The sequence below is a fragment of the Mus pahari genome, chromosome 6 (assembly GCF_900095145.1).
Source record: "Mus pahari chromosome 6, PAHARI_EIJ_v1.1, whole genome shotgun sequence".
Classification (NCBI taxonomy): Eukaryota; Metazoa; Chordata; class Mammalia; order Rodentia; family Muridae; genus Mus; species Mus pahari.
In genome coordinates this window covers 76,761,464-76,789,456 of record NC_034595.1, presented here as the reverse complement: position 1 = coordinate 76,789,456, position 27,993 = coordinate 76,761,464, and the positions used below count along the sequence as shown (strand labels likewise).

General features: G+C 52.2%; 1 protein-coding gene across 2 annotated transcripts in view; it reads right to left on the bottom strand.

The window, feature by feature from the left end:
- Positions 1–11,263: 11,263 nt before the first annotated feature.
- Grik3 (glutamate ionotropic receptor kainate type subunit 3) overlaps positions 11,264–27,993 on the bottom strand; it is a 212,684-nt gene continuing 195,954 nt past the window's right edge. Inside the window, exons 13-16 of one of the 2 annotated variants that reach the window (XM_021199540.2) lie at positions 27,413–27,630; positions 17,116–17,338; positions 16,484–16,734; positions 11,264–14,157 (exon numbers count right to left, since the gene is read on the bottom strand). In XM_021199540.2, coding sequence (XP_021055199.1) covers positions 13,963–14,157; positions 16,484–16,734; positions 17,116–17,338; positions 27,413–27,630 — 887 coding nt within the window. In that variant the 3' untranslated portion in view covers positions 11,264–13,962. Of the gene's footprint in view, positions 14,158–16,443; positions 16,735–17,115; positions 17,339–27,412; positions 27,631–27,993 lie in introns of both variants that reach the window. The other variant, XM_021199541.2, reaches the window with a different exon arrangement.

The following is a 27,993-nucleotide window of genomic DNA, read 5'->3' as shown; positions in this document are numbered from 1 at the left end:
GGAAACCGAGGCACAGGGATGAAGCACCTTCCACAAGTTGTCACACAGCGAGTTGGTGGTAGTGGAACTGGTTTCAGAACTGTCATTTTTACTGCACCAATTCCAGAGAAGCCTGTTGGGTTTTCTGCCCCATCAGGCCTCAAGTATCCATAAGCACATGAAAGTTATCCATAGTGTCCCAAACCTGAGTAGAGTCCATGTGCTGTGTTTATTTAATTCAAGGAGGAAGAATCAAGGGCTTCAGGCACATGAGTCTCTGCTTGGTGGAGTTGCTAGTGGAGGACACAGCTGGGCACAGATGTGAAGACAGGACTGCATGGTGCAGGTGCATGGTGCAGGTGCATGGTGCAGGCATATGGTACAGGTGCATAGCAAGTACAGGTGCACAGTGCACGTGCATGGTGCAGGTGGTGTATGGTGCAGGTGCATGGTACAGGTGTTTGATGCAGGTGCATGGTGCAGGTATAAGGTGCAGGTGCATGGTGCAGGTGTAAGGTGCAGGTGTATGGTGCAGGTGCATGGTGCAGGTGTAAGGTACAGGTGTATGGTGCAGGTGCAAGGTACAAGTGCATGGTACAGGTGCATGGTGCTGATGTATGTAGGCACCAATATTTGCATGTATATGAGAGACTGTCTCAGAGTTGATCAGCAAGGAGACAGAATAAATTTGGGAGGGAGGAGGAGAGGAGTAGGCAGAGAGAGCAAATACTTCTTCTGTGGAGATGTTGAGTATGGCTGGTTTTCCTCATTCATTCAAAAGCTTCCCCATCCCTGTAGGTCAGAAGGACCACACCACTGAGGGACTTGCTATGCTGCCAGGCCTGCTGTTGGCCAGGGACACAGCATCATTTCAGGGCTTAGTTTTCATTTTTGCTAATCCAAGGGCTGAGTCCCCAAACAGGCAGCCACTTCCAGATTTAACCAGTTCCCCATTGTGACCTTGAGCACGTCTTGGTTGTGTGTCTTCATTTGATAAATGAAACAATCACGTTTCCCTGGAAAGCCACTTGTGAGGAGGACTCCTGGTGAGTTCTTTCTCCCTACCTTCTCACTCCGTGACTGCTCCTGCAAAGGCCCTTAGTGACAAGGGCAGCCTTATGTCCTCTGCCTTTGAAAAGACCCTTCCAGGACCCATTCCTGAATCCAGAAAGAGGTCCTGTCTGAGGGGGACTCGGGGGGCCATCTGTGGGTGGCCCTGCCTTCATGTGGAAAAGAAAGAGCCACTTGAGCATGAAGCTCCCTCAGCCTCTCCCAGCATCACGTCCCCGGAGGGAGTCACAGGCCCAGTAATGTATGGCTCCATTTTTAGATGTTGCCGAATTCCATTTGCTGGAGATCTGTGTTTTATTGCCGTATCAGTGTTTCTAAATTGCACTATATTTTCTTAGCTTGATGGGAATTTACAGCACCCGGATTGGAGCAAAATTGGGCTCTCCCCGCGGCTCGGAAATCACTGGGGTCGATTGCTATGGCTGCTGTCTCCCCCTCTGAGCGTTTCTGCTAATTATTCATATTAAGAAGGAATGTGAGACTGAGAAGGGAGGCTGGGAGGCCCACTTGGGGGAGACATCCATCAGGACTAGGACTCGGTGGCTGCTTCCTGCAGGATCTGGGCCACCCAGGAGGAGGTGGGAGGGCCAATGTGTGGGGTGCTCAAACAAAGATGGATTCCACGTTGAAGAGTTGGGAAAGACCCAAGTAACAGCTAGCCACAGGCCTGGCACATCCGAGGGAATAGTAGACATCAGAATGCCAGCCTTAGTAACTGGAGCGGGAAGGATTCTTGCCAGAGGACCCCTGGGTGGTCTCCAAGCGCTTCCCTATCTTTTTCATTTGCCTGTGAGGAAAGAGGCCAGGGGACATCAACTCCATTTTACAGATGAGGAAGCTGAAGACCTAGGGGATGAAGTCACATGGCAGAGCTGAGATTGCAAGCAAGGGTGGCACTTGCTTCATCCCCATAGGCAGCTGTCTCTCCCTTTGGTTACCGCACAGAGACAGGGAAGAACTGCTTTTATTTAAAGAGCTCCACTCCGCATGCGCCAGACATTGCACTAAAAGTTCCAGGCATCATTGTTTTAGAGGTGGGTGTTGGCCCATTTTATGGGCCAGTCTCAGAATGATCCTCAGATTTGCATAGTCACATGTGACTCCTCTGTGGCAAAGCTGAGATTCAGCCTCAGGGGTGTCTGCTCAGAGCCACTCTTGAGTCAACCGTGCTCGCCTGCTTCTGGTGACAAGGGCTCTTCCAATGTCTGCTGAGGTAGAACTAACTGCCTGGCTCTGGGTGGCAGTCCTGGTGCATTCTGGGAGTCAGATGGAGCTGTCTGCGGCTGACATCCAGCCGACTGCAGGTTTGCACATTGATGGCTGGCTGCTTGGGCTGCACCTGTGTTTCAAAGTCACCATCTTCTCTGCTCCCTTCTTCCAATAATATGACTACCTTAGGCACTGGACAGGGGGAGGAGAGAGGACTGAGGTCCCAGCTGAGGCCCATCCCTCTGGCAAGTCCGGGCAGTTTATCTCACTTGGCAGTGATGCTCTGTCTAGAAGCACGTCTGACGTTCTGTGCAATAAAGTTAATGGACTTCTCCGTAGCGGAGCAGCCGCTGAATTCTCTTGGAGCAGATGCTGAGGGTTATGGATGTTCTAATTAGGAAGCTGCCTTTGGCATCGGGGGGGGGGGGGGGGAAGGGAGGGGAGGCCTGGGATGAGGCTGCACACCCTGCAAAGACCCCCTGCTGAGGCGCTCTCCCAGCGCTCCGCAGACCCCCACTCAGTAGGGAACGAACATATTTCTTCCTCTTTCATCTTCTACTTCCTTTCCTGCCTCAGTGGGTCCTTGGTGAGTGGAAATTACTGGGCAGGACCAGGCAGGGTGACCACCGCCTCTCAGCTTGGAGCAATGAGCAATTGGGGTTTAGTGGCAGTGGTCAAATAAAACTCGCAACCAAGTTAATCTGACACATTTATTGATGTGCATAATTGTTATTGGGTTGCACTGCAATTAGGAATAAATGGTAGGTCGTTCCTGTGAGTGACTGTAATTAGTAATTCACATTTTTGGGTCCAATCAAGTTTGGATTTTTTCCCCCCTCTGTGTGGTGTCTAAACAGCTTTGCTGTGGACTGTGTTCCAATTCACTCCTTTGTTCATTTAGCTTCTCACTCACCACGTCTACAGACCAGAGGCCTCAGACTGGAGTCTCTTTCCACTGTCTACTGGATCATTGTGGGCGATTCCTCTCTCCCATTTCCTGCATCTACAGTGTGGGGATAGGAACCCAGAGCTCTGAGAGTGGTGTGATAAGAATCTTGTGAGCGGAGGCATACGGTGGCCTCAGCCAATGACCACTTATATTTTATTATTTGTTACTATCGTTTATGACACGTCCTTTTACTAAAGCATCAGGCTCCAAGATCTTAGATCTACCCTTTAGACAGGAGGGAATTCAGAGTGTCCTCTGGATGCTCAGGGCTAGAAGTCTGGGTCATGCAGGAGGAGGGCACAGAACTGGTGGCACTGGCTCTTGAGACTGTCAGAACCTCATCCGCACCCTCAGCTTTTCTATCTTTTCTCTTACCATTGGGCAGCTGTTGGTGTCTCCCGCCCCCACTAACCACTCCCTTTTCACAGGAATACCAGAGTGCTACCCATCACCCGGACCGCCCACCATTGCCCGGACCGCCCACCATCGCTCGGACCGCCGCGACAACTTCAAAGGACTCAGGGGCATGCTGGGAACCCTCCCTAACCCTTCCTTGTACTTAAGCAAGTCCAAACAATAAAAATTCGAGCCTTGATCAGAATTCTTGCCAAGGCCTCCATATTTCTTTTTGTGGCCCTTTTCCCTTTCAGGAGTTCCTGCTCTCCAGTTCAGATCCAGACCACAGTGTTTCTGCAGGCAGAAACACTCAGGCAGCCTCTGGGAAACGTGGGGAGAGTCTGAGCTGCTGGGAGAGAAAGAGCGTCTGCCCAGGGCACAGTGTCTAGAAGTTTCTTGGGAAACACCTGGCGGTCTTTCTATTCCAGGAGATGAGTTGCTAGAGTTTTGAGACTTTGAGTTATGGGGAAGGAGGGTGCTATGGCTTACATATATTTTCAGAGGTTCGTGTGTTCAGAGTCTGGGTTTTGGTGGCTATGTTTGAGAGTGAATGTGTGGAGCATTTAAGAGCTAAGTCCTTGGTTGGAGAGATGGCTCAGTGGTTAAAAGCACTGGCTACTCTTCCAGAGGTCCTGGGTTCAATTCCCAGCACCCACATGGCAGATTGCGACTGTCTGTAACTCCTGTTCTGGGAGATCTGACATCTTCACACATACATACATGCAGTTAAATCACCAATGTTCATAAAATTAAAACACATGAATTATTTTTTAAAAAGTGCTAAGCCTTTAGATCAGTTGGGGGAAGGATGTACCCCTGGGAAGTTCCTGTGAGAGGACTGCTGTAAAAGCTCTGTCTGTGCCTTGGTGTTCAATGTGACTTATGTCACCCCCTGAGCCCCAACACAAGTCCTGCCAGTGCCATCGAAGGTGATATGACATACCTGAAGGGCCCTCACCAAAGCTAGAAGAGGCACCCAGGAAGCCACCATGCCTCTGAGCCTCCAAACTATAAGATCAACAAACCCCTGTTCTTTATAAAGCCCAGCCTGTGTTAACCTGACTAACCTGACACAGAGGGAGCTGGTCTTTGCAGCGCTTGAGACACGCGGCAGAGACTGGATAGAGGCTCCCAGGCTCTTGAAAAAAAACGTTCTCTGCCCATGGAAGCAGAGAATCCCCTGGGAGAACTTGTGCTTTGTCAACATGTTTATCACAGAGGAGACAGTCCGGGAGACAGCCTAGAGCCAGCTGGAGTGGTAGGGGAATGTCAGTAAGCCTAGAGCTGCAGAGGAATGGCAGAAGCCGAGGCGAGGGCTGAGCTGTGAGGATCAAAGCAGGTGAGGTGTTATTGGCTTCTAGAGTTGGAGAGGTGGAGGGTCCTGAGTTAGGCTCTGAATCTACTCCTCCAGACCTCAGGCAAGTTGTTGGTCTCTCTGAACCCCAGTTTCTTCATCGATAAAAGCAGCCCCACAGCAGACACTGTTGGCACATATCTTACCCTTACTACATCAGTGCTCTGCCTGAGGCTCTGCCCTGGTTTGGGGGGCCAGCCAAAGATGGTAAAGACTCGGTGGCTGCACACCCCAGCGCTCTAGCCCTTTAGTTGAGAACTCTTGTGTCACATGGCCTAGGCTGGCTGCCCAAGGCCTTGTCTCAGACACAGGCTCACACTGCCCCTTTCTCCAGGTACTTTGTTTCCTTTGTATTGTGTTGGGGATGGCCACTCGGTCTGCTAGGCTCTAGATAGCGGGGAATCTGAGATAGAGGCCTGAATCCTGCAGGACTGACAGTTGGGCCTTTGGAAGTGAAGGACCTCGGCCTGTCAGGGCCTTGTTTCTGGTCGGGAGGAAGGTTTGTTTCAGGTTGGGCTGCTGATCTGGATGCCATCTCTGTGGGGTCTCCACATCCTGTATCCTGTGTGGGGCTGAGGTGGGCAATAAATCCCCTCAGTGGAGCTGGTCCCAGCATGGGCCACCCAGCGGAAAGGCCTCATCAGCGGGCTCATTTGCATAAGATAATGAACCCGCAGTAAAAATAGGAAGAGGAAAAAAAAATGGCCTGGCAACTTTGTTTCCACAATGACAGATGCTTCTTAAATACTTAGCTTCTGTTTTCCAGAGAAGTCCCCAGGGGCAGGATCTGGTCCAGCCTGCCATCTTGTCTTATCCCCCAGCCCTGACCTTCTCTCCTAGGCCTGCTGCTGGGCAGTCACAGGGCACAGAAGCAAGGGACAGGAGCCCAGCTGAGGGTCAGAAAGGCCCATTGAGAGCAGCCTTCTTACATTCCACCCTGAAGGTGGCTTTTAGATTTCTTCCTTCTTGTCCACGGGAACTCCCTGAGGAAGCAGAGTGGGCATTCCCTCCACACAGGAGAAGCATCCAAATCCTGTGAGGTGTGCCCAGTCACCTGCTGAAACCGAGGCAGGACTGGGAGGATTTGAAACTCAAGTCCCGGCTCTGAGTCGGGTCTTCTGTCCTGCCTGCCTTGGGAGATGGCTGGCCAGAGAGTTTATGTGTTGTTGACTTCTGACAGGCCGGGCCTATGGCAAGCAGTCTCCATCACTCTCTGAGGGGGACAGTCTTCACAGTCACGTTTGTCACAGATGAGGTAACTGAGGCAGAGGGTACGCAGTAGGTTACACAGCCAGGAGGTGGTGGAACCGGAATTCTTGCATAAAATGCTAATGTCCTCAATGAAGGGGTGGATGGATGGGCAGCTCTACCCCACCCCGACCATGGCCTCCTTTCTCCTCACTCTCTGCTGGACCTGAGTTCTCCCTAAAGCCTGGTATGCTCACCCCTCAAGACTTCTTCTCCCAGTGATGGGCAGACATCCTTCAATCCTGGGCCTTTCTGTGTTGCCTTACCTGGCTGTAGCGCCATGCTAACAAAAGCTCTCTGGCACTGGAGTCCTTCGAGTCTTGAGTGCCTCTCCTTCCACTGGTTGCTGGGATCTTGCCTGAGCCTTGCTAGGTAATAGAACAGGAAGATAAGTATTTCAGGATGCTGACAGTTCACAATCTCTGGAATTCTCCGGATCTTTCAGTCCTTCTATAAGCCTGTGTCTCATGATTATACTCAGTGACTGCTCTCTTTCCTCAGGTCACACTTGATTGCACAAGTGGCAGTCCAAGCCAAGCCGCTTCCCTGTTTTGGGAATTACAATTACACGGGCTTGAGAGCTTAACATAGGCCTACCCATTGGGAAAGTTTAGGGCAGATCGGCCCAGGTAAAAATTCTCTACATCTACCGGCTGTTTTCTGATCATGCCATAGTGCAACATGGAAAGATCTGGAAAAAATCTGAGGGAAGTCAGTGGTTCCCAATGTGAGGGCCATGACTCTCTTGAAGGGGATCCCTTCCACAGGGATCCCATGTCAAATATCCTGCATATCTGACATGTACATTATAATTCACAATCCTATGTTATCAAAATTAAGAGTTATGAGGTATCAATGAAAATAATTTCGAGGTCGGGGGGTCACCACAACATGAGGGACTGTATTAAAGAATCATAGCATTAGGAAGGTTGAGAACTACTGCTCTAAGTGAATCTGTCTGTGAGTCTGAGTGACCAAGGGGTACAGAGGCCCCCTTCCCACTCCCATCTGGAATGGTCCTGTCATGAGAACTTGAGAGTGTTGGTAACGTCCGTTCAATACCCACCTCCAGCTTCCTGGACAATTATGACAGGGGGTGTGGTTCATAGCATCTTATCAGTCTAGACTTCCAGAGTCCTGGATTGCAACTCCTGTGTCTCTCCTTCCAAGCTTGTGCCGGCTAAGGGGAAGGAGGTGGCTCTCTCACTGGAGCAGCTTCGTGTTGTCTTGGGAGCCACTCCTCAGGGGTCCATGATAGCCTGGCTTTCTCATCTCTTCCACTGACAGCCAACTCTTCCTGCTTAAAATAATCACCCTGAACTCGGACGTCAAATTTCCATCTCCAGAGAGTAACCCACGGGGCCTTCTCCCTCCCAGTCGAGACTAGCTTAGGTGAGATACGATTAACCTCATCAGCAACGACCAAAGGGGCAGGGTCACCCAGGGCCACAGCAGCTCAGAACCTGTGACAATGGTATGTTGTAGAGGCACATTGCCCAAGGGAGGAGAGAACAGAGAGCAGCCAGTCTTGAGGTGCCAGTGTCACCCTGATGTCTGAAGTGGAACCAGGAGCCTGAAGTAGCTATCTGCTCAGCACAGGATGTCCTTCCCTGGAGACTGTCATTCCTGGGAGGAAGATGGCCAGCGTGGACTGCCTGGGACCTCTGGTTCTGAAGGGCGATGAGGGACAGAAAACACACCTTGGGAAGGGACCCATTTTCTAAAAACATTTATTTAAAATTTAAAACCATATTACTTCATACAGCAAACTGTGCACTTTGATATATCACAGTGTCTTAAAAAGGAAAATAATCAGATTTGTTTGGAAATTTATTTACATCCGCTTAGAATGATTGGCAAGTAACACAGTTACTATGAAACCCAAATCGTTACAAAATGTTTACAAAAAAACTATATTCATAGAAATTCTGCATGTCCACAAAGGGCACCCCCTGAATGGCCCAGAGACCAGTGTGTGGGAACCTTGTTGAGTGGGAGTTGGGGGATGGGGTGTCCAGGCACTCTGGTCTGGGTAGTGGGACAGGCCAGGGCTCTTAGAGTCCCATGGTGCTGTCTGGGGGCTCAGCCCAAGAGCTGGGAGCTGAGGTCCCCACCACGGAGGCCCAGCCAGGAAGTCAGCCCAGGCAGGGGGTTTCAGAGTGGGGTTTCAGAGCACAGTGGCGTGAGGGCTCTTGGAGCCTCTGGTCTCTGTGGAGCCAGGACAGGACCCTCATCAGCGGCAGCTGGAGATTTAGGTGCGCTTGGCCATGGCTGCAGGAGCGGGCCTGGCTTTTAAGTGCAGATGGCCCGAGGGCTGGGGCTGAAGCAAAGGGCAGGCTGCAGACCACACAAAAGCAAAGCCCGGGTCTCCTCTCCCCAGCACACTCTAGAGATGCTCGGACCCAGGAAGGGGCTGAAGGCCTCAAATTACTGGCAAGAGACAGATCCAGGTAAGGCAGGGACCTACCTGACAGAGGCTCTCTACCAGCTGCCCTGTTGGGAGAGGAGCACCAGCGAGGACTGGCAGACAGTAAGAGGCTGTGCAAGGCCAGGCGCTGCCATCTTGAATCTCTCTGGTTCCTTGATAGCTCCCTGCCACCCACCTTGTACCTGTCTCAGAATGAACTGGGGCAGACTCTTGGCTAGCATCTGAATCCGTGGTTCTTCCTACTAAGGGGAGGCCTCGGAGTTTTGGTCTATAAAAGCAAACCAGACAGCTGAGGGGTGATTTGGGAGCCTCTATTCTAGAAGGCGAGGGTAGAAGAACTAGATTCATAACTAGGTTATCAGTATGTTGAACGGGCATGTCAGCAGTGCCCTCGGGCTGTTCTCTTCAAAAGAGACACGCTCTAGCCCTGAGCTGTGGGCACCTTGCCTATGTGAGGCCTTTGCCACCCAGGATCCTCTGACATCTGGGCGATTTCAGATGCGGTTTGACATCTTTCCAGGCCACTCTGCCGGCAGGGATAAGGGCAGGCTGGTGATCTGCCTCCATTTTCCTCGATATTCCCCCTGGCACTGGGACTGGGACTGGGACTAGACTGTGATATTGGCTCAGGGATCAAGGACTAGCAAAGCCATGTCCCTCAGGTATGCCCACTGTCCTGCCTTATACAAACTCCCAGGTGGAGATGCTCATCCATGGCTGACCCTTTCCTGGTTCACCTGTCACCTCTGCACTAGTCTGCCTTCTTTGACGTGGTCCACAGTACTGATGCTGGCAAGGCCCGGCTTGTTCCAGAGGGCTGTGTAAGCCTGACCTTTCTGCTGCAGCCCCCGTCTCTCACTGGGTCCCCACCCATACTGGCTGGGTTCTGTACACTTTGTGTGTAGACGTGCAGGGAAGGGCTGTATACATAGGGGTTGTGGGTCATATATACACTGTGCATATATATAAGCATATATATATTTTACATTCATATATATATTGTACAGAACATTAGCCTTCTATCTAAAACAATGTGTGACTTCACGTATACCTCAGCTCTAAAATTTCAACTCTAGGAGACAGAGACAAAAGGGCAAGGCCCATTCCACTGTGGCAAGTGGTTAGGCCTATTCCAGATGTGCACCCTGCTCCAACAACCTGGGACATCCAGGTATATCTTACTCAGAGATCTGCGCACAGGATTGGACCCAATTCTCAAATCTGTCCACTGGACTGGGTGGATCCCAGATATTAACTCCATACGATTGTTTGTCCATGGCATGAAGGCCCTTCCAGGTGGGCACCCACGCAGGGCAATTCCAGAGGTGGACCATGGAGTTTGTCATGTTCAGATGCTGGTGCCTACAGTAGGGAATGGCTTTGGGGGTGTGTGTTTGTGTGTGTAGCATGGCCTCATGCAGCATGAAGCAGCAGCAGCTGCACCCCACCTTCAGCCCTCCCTGGACCAGAAAGGAAGGTAGGTAGGAAGGGACAGACGGTTCTTGGTGAACGTGAGCCTGGTCTGACTTCCGCTCCCTCGTGGAAATAGTTAATCTGCATAACCCTCCCCCCATTGCATGCTACAAAGGCAGGGCTCAGCATGTGCTATTCCAGCTGTGACAGTCCAGTCTCTTACCTCAAGGATTCTAAGTCCAACTCACTGGCCAACACACCTGCCCAGGAGCCACCTGAGCCCCCACAGAGTGCTCAAGTTTCATCATCTGTCCATTGCAGAGAAAGCAGGTGCAGGCCAAGGTAGAGTCAGGAGGCTCTTTGTCTAATGGCCCCCGGGTCTGGACAGAATGGGTGCTGCCCCACCACAGGGCTGGTATATATAGGTGGAGCTCAAGCCCAGACATAGTGGTGTGAGGCATTCTTCTATACAGGGCTGGCCTATAGGATCAGACAGAGCCAGCCAGCCAGCCAGCCAGGGACCTGTTCAGATATGCCCCATCTGCTCCATCCAAACCAACCTTTGTGTTTCCCATTGCTCCTCCGAGCATCTGTGTGTTCCAGCTCTGTGCACCCCTTAGGGGGCTGGGACAGGTTTCCACTTGAATGATCTGCCTCCCACTTGACTCCCTTCCCTAGCCTGGCAGAGACACAGCTCAGCTGGGCAGGGTGGTCTCCAGGACAAACACAGGATTTCAGCCAGAGGGCAAGTATTAGCCACATCTCTGGATATAAGGCTCAGGTGGGAGGGGGGATCCTGCAGCAGGCCACCCCTCTTCCTAGAATGAGTCTATAACCCCCCCACTGCCGTCACCCAGTAGTCATTACCTCTATGAACACCCTTCCCACCGACCACGCCCTGTCCCTTCTCCCATCACAGTCTACATATGTGCATAGCCTCGGAAGAACATGACACGTCTGCAGTGTCATGCACAAAAGCACATGTGTGATATGAACACGGAGGTGGGTGTATGTTATAAAATGGTATAGGACAACAGAAGACAGTGGTTAAAGACTACAGTGGATGAGAACGGAGTGGACAATGGTTTCATGAGGATCCTGTCAGCAGGGGTGATTTAAAAAAAGAAGGAAGGAAGGAAGGAAGGAAGGAAGGAAGGAAGGAAGGAAGGAAGGAAGGAAGGGAGGGAGGGAGGGAGGGAGGGAGGGAGGGGGGAGAAGAAAGGGAAGAAGGAAGGAAGAAGAATGTTTCCCCTCTCAACAGGACACTCTATGAACAGCAAAGAAGAAGGCAGCACCCCAGAAGGTGAGCCCCAGAAGGTGAACCCCAGAAGGTGAGCCCCAGGTGTCTCCCTGTGCATTTTCCCATGGAGCCTCAGGAAAGCTGTGGCCAGTGATCCCTCCTATAGCAGGCATGCAGACACACCCTGGTACCCTGCCCTACTGATTGCTCTGCTGCCTCAACTCAGGATGCGAATTGGAATTTAGGTACATGTCTGCACATCCATGGGTATGAGTACACACACACACACACACACACACACACACACACACTCACTCCATTTTTATGATTCCTCCTGTACAGCACACACCCACCTAATGGGCACAGCAGTCTGGTCTGCCCTCCCATGCTGTCTTCAGGGCACACAAGCCTGCACACAAGTGTGGATGCACACGAGTATGGATGCACACGCACTCACGCAAGGATCTCTGATGACATGGCTTCTCCTTTTACAAGTATTTGGCTATACTGCAGGCTGTGTTCTGATCCCTACCCTCTGCCATTCAGTGAACACACACACACACACACACACACACACACACACACACACACACACACACACACATTTATTCACACTTGCATCCATTATACACTCACCAGAGCCCCATTTCCACATGGCTTCTTCTGTTTTTACATAGATGAAACTCTGTTTCCTGTCCTGATTGAACTCTTTCCTCCCTGTTTTACACACACACACACACACACACACACACACACACACACACACACACCCTAAAGGAGGCCCCTATTACTGCCTGCTAGGGCTGTGTTACATACCCATATCTGTCCTTCACTACCAGCTGTTGGAACTCACACACAGAAAGTCAAACAGGCAGACATGTGCGCTCTCCTCTCCCACGCCAGCATGGCTTCTCCTATCACTGTGTGCACTGGACTTGGCTGCAAGCCTCCCCTTTCCTCCCTCCCCCAGTGCAGCCGGCCAGCCAGAGCTCCTGAGAACCAGCATGGTGGGAGTGATCACATGTGCCCATCATGGGGACCGCCCCGTTGGCCGAAGGGGTTCCTTCACCTCTGCGGAGAAGACTTAAGCTCTAGATGTAGCTCATCCAAGCCTGGCTTCCCCCCTGGCAGCACCAGAAAAGTGAGGGATTGTGGGTGACTGGTGTCCCCCGGTTCTCAGTTTTCAACCCATATTGCTCACCCTGGTCAGAGACCAGCATCCATCCAGCTGTGGGGACCCATGGCCCTGTCATGCTCTCTGTAAGGACACTTTTTGCCTAACCCCTCACATCTGATTCTTCCCTATGACCATTACAGTTTCAAACCTCCAGAGATGGAACCACAGGTCATGTGTTCACCCCTTTGGCTGCCACCTTCTCTGGCTTCTCCTCTGGGGTCTCCCTTCTGTCCCCCAAGACCATAGCTGCTCCTGAAAAGAGATCAGGGGCCAGAACGGCCTTGTGTCTCTGTGTTGGGTCTTTGGTTAATCTTCCAGGAGACAGCTACTCCCTTCCTACCTTGGGGACCTCTGGAGGTCTTATATCCTGTCCCTGAAAGCTTTCTTTCTTTAGGGGGCTCATTAGGTTGGGCGTACCCAGAAAGTTCTTCGGGTCCCCTCTGGCTACTCCCACCTACCCCAAAGTTAGTCTGTGCAGGGTGGGGGACAGCAATTCCTCTTCTGAGGAGCTGTGACTTGGCTTGCACTTCAGCCTTGACTGCTCTTCTCTTTTCAGGATGACAGACAGAGGCCAAATTCAAATGGCTGGGGACAGGAAATCGCCAATGAGTAGATGGTAGAGAACCCAGGGTCCCGACTGCTGGCTTGTTTGCCAGCAAAGTTGGTCTATTGGTTGAAGGGCCTGTGGGATTTTCATAGAGTCCATATTTCTTCTGCTGGCCTACCAATGTCAACGGAGTCTTTGGACATTCCTTGTGAGGGAGGGCACCTTCTCTGCTCTGGGCAGTCGTGGAGAAGAATCTGCTGTGACGACGACCTCATTCACATTCCTGGGGACTCTCTAAACGCTTGTGGCTTACGACACTGACCCAAAGCAGCTGAGATCACGGTCTCCATCTGCGTTTCCTTCTCCCGTACCAAACACCACTTTCCACGTTGCCAAGGGGCTGCCGATGTTGGTGAAGCCACATTGAGAAGAACAGTCCCAGGTGAACAGCCCTTAAGGGCTGAAGCTTTGCTTCTGTCTAGGCATGGTCGGCTGCCTTTGGGCTCCCACTGGCAGCCTCGTCCGAACACCCATAAGATGTCCCGAGTCGGAGTCTCTGCTCTCACGGCTGCGTGCTAGAAGGCCTGGGCTTGAGGGGAAGGAGGGGGGTGTAAGAGCCATCTCCTGTGTTCTGAGGCCTCGGCAGAGCCCTGGCAGAAATACCCGGCTGTGGGGAAGAGAGATGGTCGGGTGATGGAGCCTGAAAGGCATGTGCTTCCGCTGGCCTTCACAGCTTCAGAAAGCCATAGACAAGACAAGAGGAGATGAAGCCCGAGCAGCTGGCTGAGGGCCCGTGTGGGTTTCCCGGTAGGTGAGAGCTGATGGTTCACAGCTGGATGCGGCCAGCAGCTCCATCCCCAAGGCCAGCACGAGATGAGGATGTCTGTCCTTTCGGGTCTCCTTTGCCTTCCTCTGCGTGGACCGGGCCTGAAGTCCCCGCTGGACCCATGTCTAGGGGAAGACAGGGGCTAGCGAGGTGCTGCAGCTCATGCTGTCCTTGCCTGGCAGCCTTCGGTCATTAAAGGTGTGCATGTTGATAACCGCATCCGTCTTGACCATCATAGGAGGCTGTGGCTTGTGCTTGAGACGCCGTTGGCAGGTGAGGGAGAAGCGGATCTCGTCGGCCACTGTGCTGCAGAAGGAGCGCTGGGGAGGGACGAGAGGCAGAGTGAGACAGATCCTTTCCTCCTGACACTGTGACAAGACCACCTGTGGCTTTTTACTCCTATAGCCCTGCCAAGGTCTCCAGAGCCCCAGAAAGATGACTGGAAAGTCCTCTGTAGACTAAGGGGGAGCGGCAGACAGCATCATCTTTCAGTCTCACAGAGAAGCCCACAACAGCCTAAATGGCATGCTCCCAGAGTCTGAGGGGCTCTCGGGAGCCTGCTGGGGGGTTCCGCTAGACTCTATGGTTTTGCCCTATGAGTCCAATCTCCCCTACACCTGGAATTAGGGCTGGAGAAACTCTTGAGACACGCATGGGGGACCCATAATGGTGGTTCTTCCAACTGCTGCCCCTGCTCAGAGAGGACCAGCCTGTGTCTAAGACGGGGACCCGGTGAATAGGCCTCCTGTTAGTGGTGACAAGCCCCCTCCCCTTTCCCTGCTCTGTGTAGAACACTGGATTCTTCAGCCTGCCTTTTTGCATCTTGCAAGCGTTTGTTCCATACAAGGCCGCATGCTGGGTGTTAGGGACAGAGTGGTGGTGAGGCAGGTGAGGACTCCAGGATCAGGGAGCTGCGGACCAGCAACGGGATGGGGACAGACAACAAGCATGTGCATCAGCACATCCTCCAGCCAGTCACGGCTACTACGAAGAGGCTAAAGCCACGGGGCTGGAGAGACAGCTCAGAGGTTAAGAGCGTGGGCTGCTCTTTCAAAGGACCCAGGTTCAATTCCTAGCATCCGTATGTCAGCTTGCAACTGTCTGTATTTCCAGTTCTAGGGGACCCGACACCCACACACAGACACAAATGCAGGCAAAACACCAATGAACATGAAATAAATACATACATACATAAATAAATAGGTTAAAGCCATGATATGGAAGAGAGGAGTGTGGGAAGAGGGAGCTAGGAAAGGCTATTTAAGGAGGTGGTATGAGTTTAAAATCTACATGCCAGACACAGCCAAGAATATAGTGTGGCTCAGGCTCAGATAGGCGAACTGACATGTGCCAAGGTCCTGAGGCAGAAACATGCTGGATGTGTCATGGAGGAAAGAGAGGGCGTGGGGTGGGAAAGAGCCTGTCACTTAGAATTCAGTGCAGTCTTAAGGATTCCTAAAGACTCTGGCGGTTATTCTTTTTCAATGTATCATAATTTGAAACTGTTGAACATCTAGGCACTTATCTAGTCTTTTATGTTGCAGTTCATACAGCAGACAAACATCCTTATGAATAAAACAGTCCATCTCCCTGGCCAACTTCGGACAACAACCAGTCAACTGCACAGCTGCTTTCAAAGACTCCGTTTCCCACCCGGAGTGGCCTTCTGGGATTGCATCTTTTCAGGCTTCTCTTAGGCAGTGGCTAACTCACACTGTCTCTCCCTTCTCTTGGGTGACTTAGCCTTGCTGGTTGTTAAACAACTCCAGTTCATTTTGATGGATCCATCAGGCACTGATTGTAATGAGCCCACTGCATGTGACCCAGCAGCAGGCTCCTACCAGCCACATCGGGCCCGGATGCTTTTGAACTTCTGCCAGGAGAGGCGATTCCCTTGCCCAAAGGCTCTTGGCTCAGGTGCACGCTTAAATCACCCCGTGGGCCTTCTGCAAACTCTAGAGTTAGGCTCCACCATGGGCCAATTAAAACAGAGTCTCTGGGAGTGAGGCCAGGGTATTAGCACTTAAAACTCTCTCTCCATGCTTCTAATTTGCCACGGGACCCGGGGCTCCTGCCCTGACCGACCATGCTTGAATTAATCAGGCAGGGGAAGACTAGCTTTACTGTTTGCACACTTGGGCCATCCCTCAGAACTTTGCTTTTTTAAACTTTTCATTATGGAAATTTCCCAATATATGCAAAAAGCAGATTGTACAATATAATGAACTCCTGTGCCTCCGTCACCCAGCTTTGACAATTACCCTAGGGGTTTAAGGAGGGAGCTGACATGGTTTGAATTAAGTTTGAAACAGGGTACTGGCTTCTACAGAGCTCATAGATGGTGGTGGAGAGCCGTGGGGGGGGAGGCAGGAGGCACTCACTGAGAAGTCAGCCTGGGGTGGGGGCATAGCTTGGGCTGCAGTGAGTGCACATTGGCCTGGGCCTGAGTGGAGCAGGGGGTGATGGGAAAAACATGTGCTATCAGAACAGAGGAGAGCCAGCTGGATCCTGGTGGACTGGATGCAGGATGGTGGACAGGATGGTGAGATGAGACAGTGGGAGTTCATTCCCTTGGGAGGACGAAACCAGCTTAGTCTTGTCCTTGCCTTCCTTCCCTGTCCAACGCAGCCTCCTCCAGGGCCTCACCTGCTCCCGCTCCGCTGTCTTGCGGAGTTTGTATATGAACTCGCCCACCGCCACCAACACAGACAGGACCAAGCCGGCGGCCAGGACGATGAAGATGCCGCCGATCTTCTGGATGCCCAGGGCGCTGGCTTCCTTGTTCTCCTCTTCGGGGCACCCGCTGCCGCGCCACCACTTCTCCTTCATGATGTGCAGTTTGTCCTCCTCCTGTAGCTGCAGAATGGCGATGGTGATTTTGTCCCGGTAGGGGGAGCCTGCAGAGGGGGAGGGGGCTGTCAGTGGGGACTGTTTACTAGAGCTGCCTCTGCCAGCCTCCAACAGGGACTCTTCAATAAGGCCCCTGTTCAAGTCCAGGTAAGCTATCTCGATGGGGAGGCCTTACTCACTGGGAATAGAACCCGTGGCCCCGGAAGGCCCTGTGTGTGTGGGTGCATCAACAGGGGAGAGGGCAAGGAGAGGCTGACTCCGCCCTCACAGGCCAGGGCTGACCAAGCCAGGGTTGTGTCTCCATCCCTCTGCTGAGGAAACCTCACCTTCCTGGGTTCAGGGAAATGACTCTGGGGACTGGTGTGCTTGCAGGAGCTCAAGACCCCATGTCCGCACCGCACCCTTCTCCCCGTGCCCCGCTGGCTCACCCATGGGCGTGCCGATGCCATAGCCCTTGGAGTCGATGAGGCCGCCGATCTGGGTGAGGTTGCAGTTCCTCTGTGTGATGTACTCTATGGTAGTGGATTCCATGAGCAGGGCGTAGTCGGCTGTGAGCGTGCGCTGGATGCCTTCCTCGTTGTTCTTCACCAGAGCCGAGGGCTTACTGCTCATGAAGGCCCACATCTTCTCAAAGGTGGAGATCTTGGATTTCTGGGTGTCGAAGGGATGGGAATATTTAAACCAAAGCAAATGGAGCCCCTCCCCCCAGGACTCCCTTCAGTCACTCAGCATGGCTCCTGCCATTCAACTCTGGGTATAATCTGTGGGGTAAGGGAACACCGCCATTGCACGGGCATAGAAACTGAGACCCTGGACGTGAGGTGTTGCTGTGCACAGTTCACTGAGGTCCAGACTCTGGCCCACTCCCTGGTAGCCCTGGAGTTTTTGCCATAGCACAGTCTTTGGAACTAATTAATTAAACTCTGAGACAGGTTTGAGGCTGAGGATGACTTTACATTTCTGACCCCCCTGCCTCTGCCTTCCAAGTGCTGGGATTAGAGGCAAGTGTCACCACATCTGGTTTATGTGTTGCTTGGGATTGAACAGGGTTTCATGTATACGAGAGGCAGATGCTCTGCCGACCTAGCTACAGTCTCTGGTCTCAGACTGACTTCTTCAAAATCAGCTTTCTCCAACACCTGTTAGGGAATTAACAAGCAGAGGTCTTGTTCTGTATGAACTCACTCGCCTAAATCACAGGAAGTACGTGTTAGCAGCCCCGTTTTGCAGACGGGGAAGCTGAAACACTGTTAAGTAATTCACCCAAGGCTATCCAGAGATGAAATGGTAGAGGCAGGCTTCAAATCCATGGAGACAATCCATGTATCACACAGCTGCCTTGTATCCGAGTAACCACTAGGGGGCACAAATGAAGGTAAAGCTCAGTGGACTTTGTCTCCCCACTTCACTCCACTCCCACTTCACTCCAGGCAAAGCTATGACCCCTTTTGTGCACTCTCTGTGTCAGGAGTGGAGTTAAGTTTGGTTCTGGTCTGTTCTCAGTCCTGAGAGAGGCACAGTGGGAACTGCAAGCAGAGAAAAAGGTGAGGCTCCTGGGAGTAGTGGACTGCAGGTTCCTGTGCCAGCTTCATGCCTGAAACCATAGGCGGGGTGGCAGCCTGGTGGGTGGGCTGCTGTGTCTGCCCCGGAAGATTCAGGGAGGTCCTTGGGACCAGGAGAGAAGAGAGAGGGCTGGGCATGAGTGTCCCCTGCTTTCTGGTTGTGTTAGGTGTGCATGAGCCACCCTGGGAACTTGATGTATGCCAGCTGCCTGGTTCCAACAGAGACCAGCCCTGCCCTAGTCCTGTGGGAAGAGGTGGCTCTGAGAGCCCCGATTGTATCAGCTGTTTCCAAGTCTGGCTGTGGCTTTCTGTGATGTCAGCCTGTCTGATTGGCACCCAGCCCAGCTCTGGTACACGTGACAAGAGGGGTGCCCTCCCACAGGCTGGCACAGGCCTGGGGGAAGGGCAGGGAATCAGGCCATGGCTGCCAGAAGTGGGCTGGGAGCCCGGGAGGAATATGTACTTTCTTCTCTCTGGGTGCTTCTGGGCTCTGGCATAAGACAGGCCCTCTGAAACTGGTGGCCGACGTCCATAGCGCGGCCCAGGGACGGAGCACGGCCCAGGAATGAATATCAGAGCAACATGGAGTCACGGAGTACTTTTAGGGCGTGGAACCTTTCACAGAGATGTGGCTCCCTGCCTGCAAACTCACGTGCCTCGAAGCCAGTGCACAAAGGGTTCTGAGGCCCTGGCTCTCTAGGCTTCACCCAACCGCTCTTGCAGGCAGCCATTGTGGCTCTCAGCGGCCCCACCCCCACAGCCACCTGCCTTCTGCCCAACTTTGCAGCCAGCCATCTTCCAGCCTTCTCTCTACCTCAGCTCCTCCTCAAGTGCTCCCCCACCAACCTCTTCCCTCAGAGATGGTTCTCATCCCTGGCTTTTCAGATGCTCCAGATGTTTCTCATTTTCCAGATAATTTCTGATATGCAGATTCTCCTCCGCCAGCTCCTTTGGCCCCTCTTCCTGCTTGGCATGCTTCTTCCTTAGCACTGCCCAATTTCTAGTGACTCCTGTCTCCCTGCCCTCACATCCGTGTTCGGGCTCCTCCTCCTCCTGAGGGTGGGCTGGACCTTTTGGCCTGCTTTTGGATCACTCTCGGGCAGGGGTGGAATGGCACCTCTGAGTGACAAGACTTGGTCTCCCTCTCCCTGGTGTGTTCCTCAGCTCTTCTCTCAGGCGCTGGTGACAGTACTGTCACACCGAATTGCTTAAGAAGAGCTCCCCATGCAAGTGACAGAGGACAGCATCTCGTCAAATCTCAGTACACAGTACTTCTCTTACTCAGTCCAACCACCTGAGGGGAACTGAGCATGCGCTCATGCCATGGGCTTAGAGGCCATGTGGTCGAGTGACCACAGCCTTGGCTGATGGCTGGATCACAGCTCGTGAAGAGCCTCGGGCCAGAGGGCTCTTGAAACTCCACTGACTCCTGACCACCAAGCTGCCAAGTGACAGATGTTGTTTTAAGATGTGAAGTTTGGGGTAATTTGCTAAGCAGTAGATAACTAATACCCTCTCACACCCGTGTTCCCAGGAGCTGTACTGTTCCTTATAGAGCTGCGTGTACAGCTAACCACAAGCTCCAGCGATTCCTATAATCAAATTATCCAAGTCCAAACGTCTCCACTTGGCCAGACACATTGCTCCTCAGACCCGCGTGCATTCTGGCTGTTCCGACCTAACTGCTTTTCTCCCTTCACAGACTCCGGCTCCTCAGCGGCTTTCCCGCTCCTTCCCCCTGCTCCCCAAGTTGTTTTCTACGGAGGTGGGAACCAGGGTTGGATGAAGCATCAAGACTCTTTTCCCTCCTAAGGCATCTACCTGTTAGTTCATCTGCTGTTAATCCATACACATACACATCTGCACCCACCATGCCTGTGCATTGCCATCAGTCCAGCCACCCGTCAGTCCATCGGTCTATGCATCCCACTAACCCACTCATGCTTATATCCATCCCGTTCCTCCTCTCATGGACCATCTGCTCGTTTTCCCTCCTCCACATTGTCTACATACTAGATATTCAGCTGACTTCCCGACTCCTCTTCTAACCCGTAACCTCTATCCACCTGTTCCTTTTCCACACGCCCATTTATCCATCCTCTTCCCCGTCTAACCACAGCTGCCCATCCACTCTTTCCCCCTGGCTCCCAGCATATCCATTTACTGCCCCATGAAACTATATAAAGTCACTTAGTCTTGGCAAAAATAGCCAGTGATCCTTTCTGTGAGCCTGCCCCACTCCTGTGCCTGAGAGTGTGGTCAGAACACCAGTCTGTCTCAACCCCGCCCTCCACCCTCCCTTTCCTTCCATCCACAGCCCCTAAGGATGACAACAGACATGCTTGCTTAGATCATAGTCCGAGGCAGGGAGTTCAGTTGAGCCTGGAGGATGTACTGAGGCAGATAGGTTTTGAGGAAGATACTAGGGGATGAAGGAACAAGGAAGGACGCAGGAGAGCGGAGAGAGCATGGGTCAGTTAAGAGAGATGACACCAGGAAGAATCCTGCTGTGATATACATTTCAAGAATTCCACCTTCCAGTTCCAGGGCTCCAAACACCACCCACAGTCTCCTCAAGCAGTTCAGTGATTCTGGAACACAACCCTGAACCCCCTGACACGGAAAGAAGCAAAGTCCCCCCTCATCTCCGTGGGCCCCCTCACCACTGCTGTCACTTCCTTGGGGAGTGGAGTCCCACATACTGATGGCTCTGGAGTCATCTGTCTGTCCTGGCTCTGGTGGGAGCCTTAATAAGGATTACTGCAGAGCCAGTCACCTAAATCAATTAATGGAATCGTTTGGAGCAGCCAGCACAGGGCGATCTGCCAGATTGAAGATGCTTTTTTTTTAATCAGGAAAAATTGGCAAGAAAGGAAGTTCCAGGCTCATGCCGCTCCCATTTCAGCCTCCTCAAAGAAGTGAATTGATTTTCCCCAACCGAAGACACTTAATCTTGAGAATTTAACATTTCTGTACAAGGGAATGTATATGGGGCTATATATGCATATATAAACACGTATCTATCAGCTTTGAACGCAACTAAATCTCAGGGAATGTGTGTAGAGAGGCAACCGCAGTGTGATTCCGTGCGCGACTTTGGGTAGTTTCCATTCTGAAGAAGAGACCTTCTCCTAGTTTAATTAGCTAGCCCATCCCAGGATGGGGAGTCTTTGGCCCCATCAGAACTATGTCCCGGAGCAGTTAATCACTTCTCTGGTTTATTTCTGTGGGCACCTCTCTGAGTGCCCTGCCTCTGCAATTGCAGTCCCAAGAGGGGCTGTAGCTTTTCCTTCAGAGGGGACCTTGAGATGAGGATGGCAGGTGGGGATGGGAGATCACAGAGGGGTCACCTCTACTGCATGGACCGCTCCCCCCCCCAGTGTCACACTAGCTTGTCTTCAAATGGCAGCTCTTTGTGTCAAGCACATCTCTGAGCCTCACCTTCCATGTCTGTAAAATGGGGCCTTTTAGGATGCTACTGCACCTGTCTATCATCAAACTCAGCAAAGGAAGGGCCGCAAATGAACACAGAAGTCCGACCCTAAGACTCTCTATGTGGCTGGCACTGTTATTCCTCAAGGCTCCTCAACTCTCCTTAAAGCCTAGTTCTCCCACTTAGAAAGAGGGGGTAATCTTTATAGTGCAGAACAGTTACGGAAAATAAAGGACGCAAAATGGATGAGGAAGACTCGGGGAGGTGGCTCAGTTGGTAAAGTGCTTGCCTTGTAAGCACAAGGACCCGAGTTTGATGCCCAGAGCCCGCAGTAAAAAAGAATTCAGGCTTATAATCCAACACTAAGGAATCAAATAGGTGGATCCGTGGGGGCTCACTGGTCCCAGCCTAGCCTATTTGGCAAGTTCCAGGCTATCTCTAAAGGAGGTGGATGGGGCCTTAGGAAGACTGCTGTGGTGTGCCTGCACATATGTGCACATAACATTCATACAGTTGCGCTCAAGTGTCACACACGTACACGCACATGCGCACACACACACGGATAGGAACCTCAGGTGCGGACAGGGCCAGCCCTAGTCTGGGAGATGGTTTGAGTCTGGGTGGCAGTGGAAGCCAGAGCCAGCCACTGCCTCCGTGCTTCAGGAGCAGCTCTGTAGGAATGCCAGCTTGGAGATGCCAGATCGTTCACATTTTCAAGAAACTGGAGTTGTGAATATTTGGATTGCAAGAGTCTCTAAATTTCAAAATGCTGACAACCAGCTTAAAAAAATTTTTTTTCTGCATTAAAGCAAGCAAAAGATGGCCCCGGAGTCATGTCTATGGGGTGGATGGGCCTGTGCCACCAGTTGAATTAGTAAACAGTAAGGCTATTTATTCAATGTCATGAGATATCTCCTGTAGAACAGAAAGCCCTCTAAGCTGCATCTAGGAATCCCCTCGTTAATCATCGCAGGAACTCTGTGGAGTCGAGGACACCATTATACCCAGTTTACAGAAGGTGAAACTGAGGTCCGGGGAGGTCTTCTGAAGCTTAGGAGTTTTCAGGAACTTCCCTGCCATCCTCGAACCTTGGCTGTACCTGCTTGCTTTCTTTCTGCAATCTCCTTCTAGAATCCTCCCTTTTGGAGTCAGGGTCTCACAATGTAGCCCTCACTGGCCTGGGACTCTGTGTAGACCAGGCTAACCCAGAACTCATAAGAGATTCAGCTGCCTCTGCCTCCCCAGTGAAAGAATCCTTCTAAGACCTGACTCCTCGTTTCCTCTGTTCTGTGTGTATGCTCATGCACATGGTCGCGAAAAGAGGCACACAGTCTACCACAAAGCTCAGTGGGTCCGGTCCAGAGACCCTGGGGAAAGGACAATCTCCAGCTGTCAGAGGTGCGTTCTGCTTGAGTCACCTGCCTCAGAAGGGGGCTTTGGGGCAAGATATTCCTCGGCCCTGATGATCCCGGAAGATCTAGGAGCTGACTCCTCCAGTGAACAGCGTAGGTAGGAACCTACTTTGTTCAGGTGAGCAGCTCGGGGCTTGGAGCAGTGAAAGGATTTGCTCAGAGTCACCCATCAGAGCCACCACCCGGGACACATCCTGGTGGGTCTGATTTAAAGCGTGGTGCTCGATTGCTAGATTGCACCAGGCTGGATCATACTGGCTGCTGCCTGGCCTTCCCACCCTGCTTCTGCTGCAAACTAGGTCTAGGGCTGTGAAGGGAAGAAGGGCAGCGGGGGGGGGGGGGGGGCGCGGAGAAGCTGGGAGCTGAGGTGTGGGTAGGCTCCCCAGCCCTCCAGCTTGGGGAAACACCCACTGTTCAGCTGGCACCTCGGGTATGCCCCTCCAGGCCCCTTTCAGGTAAGATGCTGCAGTTGAGGCCCTGTCAGGGGGAGGGCTCAGCCATGGGCAGGGCTGGGGAGCCTGGCTTTTGAGGCTCCAGATTCTCAAGCTCTTCCCCAGCAGCCCCACTGTGCACAGTGCACCCAGCTCCACCACTCAAGGAGGCCACAATCCCCAGCAGAATTTCTTCCAACATCCTTTCCCTTCAAAGCTGCCCCGCTTCCCCGCCAGGAGCTCCCCTCCCCCACAGCCTCCTTTACATTTTTGCCTACATATTTTTACAGCCAAACAGTGCTTTCAAAGGCCTCCTTTTTCATCTCCTAATTAATTTTTATCTTCCAAGACGGAAGGGAGGACAACACAGGAGACGCCGTTTGTGATGTCTGCCGCTCCCGACAATTCTCTCAGCAAACCTCCTTCAGAGCCCAAGGGGCGGATTCTAGCCGCCCAGCTTTCTACAAGCAGCTGGCTGCGCTCAAGGGGCCTGGGGTCCTGATGTCCTGCTTCATGCCACTCCCTTGATTACGGTCTACTCTTAACTATGGGAGCTTTGTTAACTTTTATTTGGGGATGTGTCTACATGCCCGTGTGTACGTGTGTGCATGTGTGCGTGCTTGGGAAAGCTAAAGGCCACCATCTGGTGTATTTCTTTCGTGTTCTTTATTTCTTGAGACACAAAGCTTTACTGACTCACCTAGACATTCTGGCCAGAGAGGTACACGGGGCATCCTCTATCTACTCCCATATCAATGCTTGGTAACAGGTGGGTGCCACCATACTTGGCTTTTACATAGGTGCTGGGGACATGAACTCAAGTCTCCATGTTTACATGGCAAGATCTTTACTGACTGAGCCATCTCGCCTTAGTGCCATGTGTAGTGCCTAACTAGGAATATGCTAACCACATACTTGTTTTAAACCTGGGGTACGTAGGGCGTGCCACCTGCTTGCTGCCTATGCCTCTTAGCTTTACCAACTTCCAACCCCATCCCTCCTACGGCACCAGACGCTCATCTTCATTAATCCTCTGGGCGACCACTGTGTCAAGGCTGTGCTGGGCTGTAGGCATGGCCCAACCCACCCCAGCTTTGTTCTTTCCCAGGGGAGTCTGCTAAGGACTATGGCAGGATACGGAGAGGAACTGACAGGAAAGATGAAGAGTAGAGGCTGCTTCACAGTCAGGTGGGGTTCAAATCAGAGCTCTGCAGTTTTAGCTGTGTGCTGTTAGGCAAGTCAATTAGCCTCTCAGAGCCTTGCTTCCACCGTGTGTAACACGAGGAGAGAACACTCATCTGTTTTCTAGGGTTGTTAGGACGGTGACAGAGAAACAGATGAAATATGGGCACACGCCTGGGACATTGTGGCTGATTGCAAAGAAGCATTAATGGGTCAGGAGAGAATGGAAGTGGGCTTGGTCCCGCTTGGGCTGACTCTGTTGCTGTTTCTGGTTCATGGGTCCTTGAGCCCCATAGCCCTGGCTGGGTAGCAGATTTTGTGTCCCCCCTCTGCCCTCTTCGGTATCTGCAGGGGAGGAGGGTGAGGGTGCAGTGGCTGCTTGATGCTGAGGACTGAGGCTCAGTGGGGAGCTGGGACTGGGCCATGAGAAGGCAATCTGAGCATCTCTGCACGGAGGGAGGGAGGTGGGGCATCCAATCAGCCGAGATGAGCCTGCACCGGGCTTATTTATGCCTCTTTCCTTTGATCGGGAGCCCTGCTTAGAGACTGGCTCATGCCTAATGCATGAGAAGCTCCAGTAGTCAAAGGGTTGGGCTGTGGCCCGAGGACAGGGAGCGAGCAAGCACGTATGTGTGTATGTGCATGTGAACACAGACACACACACACACACACAGAGACACACACACACACACACAGATGTAAACATTCATGTCCAAGTGCAGATCTACATATGCATATATAAGTAGACTCTCATGCATGTCACGTGTGCAGATGCAAAATGCTCAGTAACATGTGCCATCTACACACAGTCATACATGTATGTACACTGTCAGACTTGCTCACACTGATGAGACTCCAACAAGTGCCTAATGTACCTTTGACAACGTTTTATTTCCCCTTGATCTCAGTGTACACTGTGCCCTCCCCACCAGATGGAGGGACCAGCTTCCATTGGCGGTAGCCGAGTGCAAGGAGAAGCCCCTCTTTCCCCTTTTCTTTCCAGTATGTAGCTGCCTCCAGCCTCAGGAGAGACACGAGGAGACGGCAGAAAGTGCTGGGGCATGAGCACCCATGGGATAAAGGCATTTTCCACTCTAATTTCTTCCTTTATTTCCTCAGGCCCCGCTGGGGCTCAGTCCATTTCTTGAAGTTTCCAAAGAAGTAAGGGCTCAGGAATGAAGAACCAGGGCCCAGGGTAAAGGGAAACACGCAGGCTTCCAGACTGGCAGAGGGCAACTGATTAATAAGCCGATGGTTACACCGCACAGTTCCCAAAGCCAGATGCTTCCAAGGGGTAATTAGAGGACCACTTCTCAAAGCATCCCCAGCCGAAGCCCAGCAGCATCTGGGAACTTGTTAGAATTCTCTCTCTCCCTCCCCCCCCTCTTCCCCCCCTCCCTTGCTCTTCCTCACTCCCTCTCTCTCTCCAATTTTTCCTCCACCTCCTCTCTCTCTTCTCTCTCTCCTCCCTTTTCTCTTTCTGTCTCATTTCCCCTCTTCTCCCTCTCTCCTCTTCTCTCTCTTACGTAGCCCAGGCTGGCCTCCCACACCCCATGTAGCTGAGGATCCTCCTGCTGCTACCAGAGTGCTCAGATCACAGGTGTGTGCCACTACACAATTTTTTGCGGTGCTGGGATTGAACCCAGAGCTTTGTGCCTGATGGCCAAGCACTCTACCAAATAAGCTATATTCTTAGCTCAGAAAACCCATCATGCTTCCACCATAGGCCTCCTGAGTCAGGTGTGTGTGTGTGTGGGTGTGTGTGTGTGTGTGTGTGTGGGGTGTGGGTGGGTAGATGATCTCCTTTCTTATGACAGAGGGCCTGTGGCACTCAGACTCACATTCATGTCCCAACGCCACTGGTTCAGCACCTAAGTTTTGGAGAGAAGCAGATGAGGATGGGGTCTAAGCTCCTCCAGATGCGAATCCTCAGACAAGCCAGTGATCTGTCGTCGGCTTGGTTTCCGCACACAGACTGGGAATAATTACAGTGCGACTCTCACAAGGTTTGAGGAGGTTAACAGAGACCAAGCAAGGAGCCGCTGTGAGCGCTCAGGGCTACGGTTCTTAACCTAGTCGCACGCACACCAAACCCACCCCCTCGTGGGTTCAGCCAGAGTCCCTTGACTTCAAGTAGAATGGCAGAAAGGGAAACCCGTGGAACTGAGCCCACACTTTCGAAGCTGGAGAAGTGACAAAGTCCTGGTTTCTATGAAAGCAGTCACCTGGGCAGGTCACAGGGACTTTCTGCGAAGACATTGGTATTCTAAGAGGGGGGAACCTGCCTTCTACTCTTGGAAAAGGGCAGCTCACCCACCCCAACAGCCTCTTAGAGAGAGGGATGCACTGAGTCTTCAAGCCAAGAGCAGGGTACCAATGAATGGTCCCTGGGCTGTCTGGGACTGGCCATTTCTCTCTTCCTGCCTTGTCCAGTCTTTTCTCCTCCCATGATTCACCTGGCTTGCCTCAGCAGCTTTCAGAACTTGAGACCAATCTATACAGCTCATCGTCACAGCTCCTTAAAGTTAACGGGTTTCACCAGGGAGAGACTGAGTCCTGTGGTTGGAATCCAGATTCCTTGGATTCTGAGTGTGTGTGTGTGGGGGGGGGGTGGAGAGGTGCGGGAGCAGAGCTCTTGATTTTCTTCTCAGAAAAGAGCCCAGGAAGGTGAGCTCTAGGTGATGTGAGGAAAAAGAGACTCTCACCTTGAAGAAGGTCATGGTGGCCCCGTCCTTGACAGCACCGTACTCTATTTTGGTCTGCTTGGCCAGGTCATCAGCGGAGTCGATGGGCGACTCCATACGCTCCACAGTCAGGAAGGCAGCCAGGTTGGCCGTGTAGGAGGAGATGATGATGAGGGTGAAAAACCACCAGATGCCGCCAATGATGCGGGTAGACAGAGCTTTCGGCATCAGTTCAGATCCTGGGAGAATGGGGGAGAGACCTTACAATGTGTTGGCCAGTGATGCCCTAAACCGTGGGTTATGACATTACTGGATACTCCCATAGGTGCTGGGACCATTTCCCCAGATTGGTGAGTCAGCCCCATGGTCTCTCAATATCACTGGAAACTTGACTGAAATACAAATTCTTGGATCCACCTTAAGGCCAAATGAATCAATAACTAAAGAAAGGGGAAGGGAGGGAAGAAGACTGTGGGTACTCAGCTTTTCCTGTGAGTCTGAACCAGGCTGGGATTTGATAATGCGTGCTCACATGCACACGCACACACATGCATACACGCACACATACACACACGCATACACACACACGCACACACACGCAC